The 9422-nt window shown below is 43.5% G+C and overlaps 1 protein-coding gene across 1 annotated transcript; it reads left to right on the forward strand.

The window, feature by feature from the left end:
- The first annotated feature begins 6 nt into the window (after positions 1-6).
- LOC129809156 (uncharacterized) lies at positions 7-7510 on the forward strand. Its single transcript, XM_055858965.1, has 4 exons — positions 7-1418; positions 1493-1568; positions 1637-1710; positions 1787-7510. The coding sequence occupies exon 4, from the start codon at positions 1914-1916 to the stop codon at positions 7257-7259; it is 5346 nt and encodes a 1781-aa protein (XP_055714940.1). The 5' UTR covers positions 7-1418; positions 1493-1568; positions 1637-1710; positions 1787-1913; the 3' UTR covers positions 7260-7510.
- The last annotated feature ends 1912 nt before the right edge of the window (positions 7511-9422 follow it).

Here is a 9422-nt window from a genome sequence, read left to right on the forward strand (position 1 = left end):
CCCTCCGACCCCGGGACCAGCGGTTGAAGCAACAGCTTGTCCATTGTCTCGCGTAGGTCGCTTCCGGTACAATCCGTCCGACATCCGAGGCTCTTTGTTGTGTTTTTTTGCTGACAGGTTACTGTGACAACAGGGTGCAAACCTGATGCACAGGCCTCCTTACCCAGGAGACACGGGTTTTGGGGTGGTCCGCGGTTTAGTACTCACTAAGGACTTCTCGTAGACGGAAAGATGCCGATACGTGCCTATAGCTATTTCCAAACAAACTATAGCCAGTTCTAAAACCAACTACAGCCATTCCCTATCCGCCACCTGGGACGCGCCCGATGGGCACCCCAACCACACGGGAAAGTTACCCTTTTTCATGTTAATTTTACACTTCAAAAGGAGTAAAATTAACATGAAAAAATGATAGGGTAATTGGCCTAAAGCGAGACAGTTTGGAAAGTTGGACAAAGCAGTGTGGAATGTGAGACACCTCCTTAAAAACTTGATAATAAATCAATTAAATATTTCAAATTTCGATAAAAAGATTATTAAACCTAATTTTATGATTACTCGAGAAGTTAAAAATGCAAAAATCGTTATAAAACAATCAAAGGGTGACTTGCAAGAAGAATTTAAAAAATGTATTGCATACGTGATATTCATAATCTTGACACGGTAGTTGTCATTTTCTCTGTTTCTTAGGGAAGTTGCTAGGAAAATATCAAAATGTTTTGTTTGATTTTTCGGCATAATTTGTGAAATATTATTAAGTCCGCAGTGAAAATCGAAGGACACACATCCATTTAAAAGGTGAATAAAAAATATTTGTGAAATATTACATTTAAAAAGGATAGAAAAGTGATTTAATTTCGCGTTGCTTTCAAAACAAGTTTTATGAAATCTTGGACAAGTTGATTTTGTGAATGAATTTGGTGGTTTTGTGCTGTTGGGGTTTTAGTGTAAAATAAGAAGAAGTGACCGTTAATAAGAGAAGCAGATTCAAAATATCGATCAAAAGAGAGATGGAGGATGATATCGATATTAGTGGGATTTTCTCCTTCTATCATCTCTTCACTCTTGGACTTTCTCCCATGTTACTGTTAGTTCTTTCTTCATGTTCTCTGTGCAAATTTGGTGATTGGTGTGAAAAATTAAAATTTGAGGAAAAATTTATAATTAATTAAGTGGAAATAAAATTTGTAAATTGTTAAAAAGTTGTTTTGTGGAGTGGAAACATCAGCTGATCGGGGGACAGTGAAAATCCAGGAGGAAAAGCTTGAGTTTCGAGTGATTTCGAGAAAAAGGGGCCAAGATCCACCACGAGGTGACCCACCACAAAGGGAAGAGATTGCTTCTTGGCGGAAAAAGGAAAATTTTTTAATCCTTCTCGCCAAATACATTCCTTAACCAATCTCTCTTCCCTCCTAAAGGTATTGTACGCCTTCCCGGCCCTATAGATAGTGAGAATCTCTGTGCTAATGCTCTGCCACTGTTTTATTTGAAGGTAACTGCACCAGGGAAATATATTCTTATTGGGAGTTTGCTGATTCTAATAGAGCTTTCACATATTTTTCCCAAAGGTTTGCAACATATTTTTAATCCTTCTCGCCAAATACATTCCTTAACCAATCTCTCTTCCCTCCTAAAGGTATTGTACGCCTTCCCGGCCCTATAGATAGTGAGAATCTCTGTGCTAATGCTCTGCCACTGTTTTATTTGAAGGTAACTGCACCAGGGAAATATATTCTTATTGGGAGTTTGCTGATTCTAATAGAGCTTTCACATATTTTTCCCAAAGGTTTGCAACATATTTTTGGCCGCATCGAGCCTCCTGAGGAGGTAGAGGCTACCTGTGGGCTACCCTAACCATTTACCTGCGCCAAGCAGAGGATTCTCCAACTTTCTACGGGCATAAAGCATCTAGAATGGCTACCAAGCAGTTAAGGGGTGGAATTGTCGCATCCGTGAAGAGGACTGATGCCTACATAAGTGCTCTGGGTGAAGCTGATATCCCATTCATGAGAAGGGACACTATCATTTCCCAAAGGGATCTTGTGTTATCCTTGAAAGCGCAGTTTATCAGTATTCAGGACCAGATCATCAGCTCGGCAACTGATCAGAGAGTCAAGGAATCCGAAGAGATCACGAAGGACACCTTCGTGGCCGATGTTGATGAGTTGCTGAATCGTATTGGAGCAATATTGGCTCATTTCCCTCCGGAAGCTCCTCAGCTACCCAATACAGGGGATTTCTGCACAATCATGAGGGAACTCATGCACCAGAATCGTGAGCAAATGAAAGAGCTTTTCAAGTCTTTTTCCCCCACCCCAAATGCTAATAAAGTTTTCCCTGTGAAATCAAGTAATAAGCTCCCTGAGATAAAATTGCCTACATTTAATGGGGATTTCGCAGAATGGATTTCGTTTAGGGACAAATTTCGGTCTTCTATCTCAAACCATCCCAATCTCTCCAACGCACAAAAGCTCGACTATCTCAATTCAGCCTTGTCTGGGGACGCAGCTTCTACAATTAAAAACCTACCTGTCACAGATGATAATTTTGAGGTAGCCTGGGAGATGCTTGTCGATCGGTTCGAGAAAAAGAATAAGATTCTTGCCGCACACATACGCAATTTCTTTAACATGCCCTCTGTCTCTCCCAATGACCTTAAAGCCATAAATAAAATTTATAATATTCTCTCTGAGTCCACCTTAGCTTTGGATGCCATCAAAGTGACAAGTCGTGATCCTTGGCTTATCCAATTTATATTGGACAAACTTGACTCAGAGTCTAGGGTCCTATGGGGCAGAGAATGTGGCGATGAAGTCCCTACCTTGGACAAATTTCGTAAATTTCTGAACCAACGCTGCGAAGATGCCTCTAATGCCTCCACTCCACAATTTAAATCCACGTCAAATAATCGTCCTCAATATTCCAAGACCTCTCAGTCTTCCTCTAAGAAACAAGTGAATGCCTTTCACAACTCAACCACAGCACAGGAGTGCAAGTGCTGTAACGAGGGTTCCCATCCAATCTATAGATGCTCTCGTTTCCTAGCCCAATCACCATCTGAGAGGTATGAATATGTAAAAAGGTTCAATTTGTGTCGTAACTGTCTGGCCTCTCACCACACCACTTCTTGCACCTTCCATAACTGTAAGAAGTGCCAGGCGCGACACAATGTTCTGCTCCATGAGAGGTTTGTTGGCGAGGCACCTGCCAATCCTACGGCTCCTTCTCCTCGGCCATCGAATACTTCTCCTGCCAATAATTCTCGGCCTGTTTCTGATACACCAGCCAATCCTACACCTGGACCTTCTTCGGTCAGTCTCTCTGCTACAACTCTACCTGCTGATCGCATTCCTTCTGCCTGTCCAAAGGTCTTTCTTGCGACAGCACAGGTGGACATCCTTACCGTTGATCACCAGAGGATTCCTTGTCGGGTCATGTTAGACAGTGGAGCTCAAGTCTGTATCATGACCACAAGGCTTTATCAGAAACTGAGACTTCCTAAATCCCGTTCGGACATCTCCATCCTGGGCGTTGGTAGTCAGGCGAATCCTGTGAAGCATAAAGTCACTGCCACTATCTTCTCTCAGAAGAATGGCCAATCTTTCACTTTTGACTGCTACGTCCTCCCGAAGATTTCGGGCAATATTCCGAACTGGGCCATTGACTCTAGTGTCATCCAATTACTTCCTGACGTCGATCTTGCTGACCCACAATGGAATGTCCAACGCCCAGTCGACTTGTTGATATGCGGTGATGCCTATTGGGGAAGCCTATTGTCAGAGAGGATCAACCTTGGAGTGGGATTGCCCCATCTCCAGCAAACCATCTTTGGATATGTGGTGGTTGGTGAGCACCGTCCTCCTCCTTCTGTTCACCATGTCCTCCATGTTGAAGCTGTTCCCGCCTTAGATGAAGCACTCCGCAGATTCTGGGAAATAGAGGATCTGCCTGGTGATCCATCCGTTACTGAACAGCAATTAGAAGCTGAAGCTCATTTTACGAGCACCTACAAGAGGAATTCCGAAGGAAGATTTGTGGTCAAACTTCCCTTCCGAGAAGGACCTGAACTTCTTGGACATTCACGTCCTCAAGCAGTTTCTCAACTTCTTGCTCTCGAGCGGCAGTTTGAGAAGAAACCACAACTCAAGGCTCTCTATTCGGACGTCATGAAAGATTATATGGAGAGAGGTTGGCTTGAGTTGGTCCCACCTGAAGAATTCAAGTCTCCGGCATACTACATGCCTCATCACGGAGTCTTGAAGGAATCCAGCACTACCACAAAACTTAGAGTGGTGTATAACGCAAGTGCGAAAACTTCTTCGGGACATAGCCTGAATGATCTCCTGCTGATTGGGCCTTCCGTACAACCGGACATAGCGATCATTCTCCTCCAGTTTCGCCTCGCTCCTTTTGCGATGACGGCGGACATCTCGAAGATGTACTTACAAGTGTTGTTGGATCCCTCCGATTCTAATTTCCAAAGGTTGGTCTACAGAGATTCCCCTCAGGAGCCTATCCGAGACTATCGGATCCCTCGGGTCTGTTTTGGTGTCGCATCGTCACCATTCCTAGCCACCCGAGCTCTCATCCAATTGGCTCAAGATTACGAAAAGGAATTTCCACTTGCCTCTTCTGCTCTGCGATCGAATTTCTACGTAGATGACTGTGTTGTCTCCGCTTCAACACTCGCAGATGCACAAGAAATCCAAAGACAACTGAAGGAAGTTCTTCGTCGTGGTGGCTTCTTGCTTACCAAGTGGTCCAGCAATCACCCCAGTCTTTGTCCATTACCGGATCAGAATCCTGCATCCGGGGAGGTTACTGTTGAGAGTCCAATCACAAGTGCTCTTGGTCTGTCTTGGGACTCCTCAACCGATGAGTTCAAAACCCATGCTCCTGTAGATGTGTCAAAAGAAGTCAGGACGAAAAGACACATCTCATCTTGCATTGCTAGATTTTACGACCCATTAGGTCTTTGGGGGCCAGTGATCATTGAGGGTAAAATCATGCTCCAGGATCTGCATGAGCTCAAGAAAGGTTGGGACGTGTTGGTGCCTCCAGAGTACCGTAAAAGATGGAAGGACTTTGTTCTTCGTCTCCAAACTATCAAAGATGTCAGCATTCCGCGCTGGATTTCTTGCTTCCAATCTCCAGATCGTGTTGAGCTTCACACTTTCTGCGATGCCAGTACACGGGTCTATGGAGTTGCAGTGTACATTGTGACTGGCTCCGGAGATGAATCCTGTGCGAGATTGTTGCTTGCCAAGTCCCGAGTAGCTCCATTGAGCCAACTCACTATACCGAAGTTAGAGTTGTGTGGTGCTACCTTAGCAGCTGAAACCATTGCCAAGTTCACTGATGCTGTTGGACCAGATGCAATCCATTTCTGGACTGACTCCACGATTGTCCTGCACTGGATCCACAGCCCTCCACAATCCTACAAGGTATTTGTAGCCCATCGTGTTCAGCGTATCCGGAAACATTCTTCACCTGATCAGTGGCGCCACGTAGTGTCTGAAGAAAATCCTGCAGACATAATTTCTCGTGGTGTCTCTCCTTCACAGCTCATGGACAATAGTTTATGGTTTGAGGGTCCTGAATGGATTAGATGTCCAGAGAGATCATGGCCACCACCCTTCAATCCCACTGCCTGTCCTGAGGCCAATTGTTTTCTGATCAAGGCGAAGGAGTTTGTCTTTGGAGATCTACTTCGAATGTTCTCATCTATTCTCAAAGTCCAACGGATCGTTGCATACTGCCTGAGATTTACCTATAAAGGTCCTCGTCCGCTTCCCAAGACCAATTTAGCCATTACAGCTGACGAGATGGAGAGAGCACTCCTTTTCCTCATTAAGATGGACCAACAAAGCTCTCTTCCGGAGGTTTGTGCTCAGCTGGAAAGGAGTGAGGCGCTCTCACGTGAGTGGAAGTCGCTTCAGAGTCTTGCTCTATTCTTGGATAGAGATGGCATTATCAGAGTTGGTGGAAGACTCAAGAATGCGGATGAGCCCTTCTCGACCAGACACCCAGTATTGCTCCCAAGATCCCTACTCACTTATAGAATCGTGCGTCATGAGCATTCCAAACAGTTGCACGCTCCTCCTACACTCTTATTGGCTTCCGTTCGCCAGAAGTTCTGGCCAATAGCTGGTCGAAATCTTGCCAAGAGAGTTGTGCACGATTGCCTGAAGTGCTACCTGAAGAAGCCCAAACCTTTGGACCAATTAATGGGTGATCTACCCGACCATAGGGTAAATTTGTATCGGCCCTTCCAAGCAACTGGTGTAGACTTCGCCGGCCCGCTCAACATGATCTCTTCCGCGACCCGGGGAGCACGGTCCCGGAAATCTGGAACCCAGAAAGTCTACATTGCCATCTTCGTTTGCATGGCAACGAAGGCAGCACACCTCGAGTTAGTGTCTTCGCTTTCAACGGAAGCATTTCTAGCCGCCTTCAGACGGTTCGCAGCCAGAAGAAGTACTCCTCGACATATCTATTCTGACTGCGGGAAAAATTTCGAGGGTGCTGCAAACGAGCTTATCCGACTCTTCAATCAGGAAGCGGCACAACAGGAGATTGTGAACCGCACTCAGGATGATGGTATCACGTGGCATTTCAATCCTCCTGCCTCTCCCCACCATGGAGGTTTGTGGGAGGCCTGCGTGAAGAGCACCAAGTACCACTTGGTTCGTGCCACGACATCTTCTGCTCTCTCCTATGAAGAGTTCCACACTATTCTATGTCAAATAGAATCCGTCCTAAACAGCCGACCTCTGTGTCTGCTGTCCGATGATCCCAACGAGAGGGACTATCTCACACCTGGCCATTTCTTGGTGGGAGCCCCTGGAAACGCTCCACCGGACCCGGACCTGTCACACATTCCAGAAAATCGTCTCTCATACTGGCAACATTGTCAAAGACGGGTGCAGGAGTTTGGGAGAAAATGGAGACTTCACTACCTCAACACCCTCCAACAAAGACCGCGATGGAAGATCGCTCGAGAGAATTTAAAGGTAGATGAAGTGATCTTACTCCTGGATGAGACGAGAGAGGGTTCGAAGTGGGTGCTCGGACAAGTGAAAACCATCCATCCTGGCACTGACGGCAGGGTGAGAGTGGTCTCAGTGAGGACTTCAAGAGGAGTGTACAAACGTCCAATAACGAAAATCGCCAGACTTCCCCAATCTACAGAAGACTCTTCTGGACTGCACCAGGAGGCGCACGTCCAGACCGGGGAGGATGTTGGGGTTTTAGTGTAAAATAAGAAGAAGTGACCGTTAATAAGAGAAGCAGATTCAAAATATCGATCAAAAGAGAGATGGAGGATGATATCGATATTAGTGGGATTTTCTCCTTCTATCATCTCTTCACTCTTGGACTTTCTCCCATGTTACTGTTAGTTCTTTCTTCATGTTCTCTGTGCAAATTTGGTGATTGGTGTGAAAAATTAAAATTTGAGGAAAAATTTATAATTAATTAAGTGGAAATAAAATTTGTAAATTGTTAAAAAGTTGTTTTGTGGAGTGGAAACATCAGCTGATCGGGGGACAGTGAAAATCCAGGAGGAAAAGCTTGAGTTTCGAGTGATTTCGAGAAAAAGGGGCCAAGATCCACCACGAGGTGACCCACCACAAAGGGAAGAGATTGCTTCTTGGCGGAAAAAGGAAAATTTTTTAATCCTTCTCGCCAAATACATTCCTTAACCAATCTCTCTTCCCTCCTAAAGGTATTGTACGCCTTCCCGGCCCTATAGATAGTGAGAATCTCTGTGCTAATGCTCTGCCACTGTTTTATTTGAAGGTAACTGCACCAGGGAAATATATTCTTATTGGGAGTTTGCTGATTCTAATAGAGCTTTCACATATTTTTCCCAAAGGTTTGCAACATGTGCAGTGAAATCATGTTCACAAGGGAAACAAAGATCCTTAAGTATCCGGAGAAATAGTTGCAACAGCAGTTAGCAGCTGATAAGGAGAAAATCTCCTGGAAAAGGCTGCAAGGATTTCCAGATTCCGAAGACCACTTTTTCTGACAGAATGTATAGTAAATATCGCAAAAACTCCTGGAGAAAGACAAATAGGAGCCTCTACAGAACTCCCAAAGCAAGTGGAAAAGGACTTGGGCGGATGGGAAATTGAAATGTGCTAAAAATTGCATCCGCTTTAAAGTTATAACTGCTGGACAGCGCGAGGCGTCTGTGAAATTTACAGAACCTCTTTTTGGTTGGACGTCCGGGTAGTTCTTGGTAATTAGCGTTCCTCAACTGTTACCCGGACATAAAGGAGGGATTAGCATAACCATCAAATGTGCAAGTATACAGAGAAAACCCTCAAGATTTGATTATCTACATATTTTGTATGATATTTTGTCATTAATATCACTATGTCCAACTTTCCAAAAGTTTTTGTCCAACTTTCCAAAATTTTGTCCATCTTTTCAAAATGTGTTATTTTTTAATTTTCGTGAATTTTCCGATTATTCGGTTGCAATATTTAATAACAACTGTTAAGATTCTGTTAAAATATTTGTCAAAGAATCCCATGATACAAAAAAATGGTAAAAAATAATTATTTATTCAGTCTAAAAATGGATTTGAAATTGGATTTTTTCTTAAGTGTCTCGCTTTCCACGATTTACCCTATATATTTACACCTAAAACGTGTTAATGAGGAAAAAAAGTTCATCGCATCACCTCCCTGAAGCTGGCCGAAGGCCAGCCGAATGCGGGTTTGTGACTTGGCTAAGAAAAACCGTTGCAAATTCAAATATTTTTTTGTGTCTTGACTAAAAAACACTGAGAAAAATTAAAATAAATGCAGGAAAATGAAATGAAAATTCAGGAAAAACTTCATTTAAATGAAAATTAAGGTGCGTGTCTTGGCTAAAATAAAATATTTTCTCTCATATTTTCCAATATTTTCTTTCAAAACATAATTCATAAAGATACAAATTTCAAACAAAATATCCTGATCCACTTAATTGATACCACTAGGTAGGAGTTGAAAAAACTCAGTAATAATCACATTTACATGTATTTTCCTAAATCCAATGAAGAAAATTAGCAAACATATCAAAGAATCAATTTTCTCCTACGGGGTTGCTGCAGATGTGACATCCCAAAATAAGTAGCCCACTTCATCCTGAACATGATCTACCATGCGTCATATGCGAAGGAATTCTGACTTCCGGTTTATAAGCCCATGACTCTGACCCATGTAAGAAAAACTCAATGAGAATCCATTTCTACTAAATAGTTAATTCTTCCAATTTTCTCCTACGGGGTTGATGCAGATGTGACATCCCAAAATAAATAGCCCACTTCATCCTGAACATGATCTACAATGCGTCATGTGCGAAGGAATTCTGACTTCCGGTTTATAAGCCCATGACTCTGACCCATGTAAGAAAAACTCAATGAGAAT

This window comes from Phlebotomus papatasi, unplaced genomic scaffold, assembly GCF_024763615.1.
Source record: "Phlebotomus papatasi isolate M1 unplaced genomic scaffold, Ppap_2.1 HiC_scaffold_360, whole genome shotgun sequence".
NCBI classification, from domain to species: Eukaryota; Metazoa; Arthropoda; class Insecta; order Diptera; family Psychodidae; genus Phlebotomus; species Phlebotomus papatasi.

What these genes read in the sequence shown, in the direction of transcription:
- LOC129809156 (XM_055858965.1), top strand. Translation starts at nt 1,914, where the DNA reads ATGGCTACCAAGCAGTTAAGGGGTGGAATTGTCGCATCCGTGAAGAGG.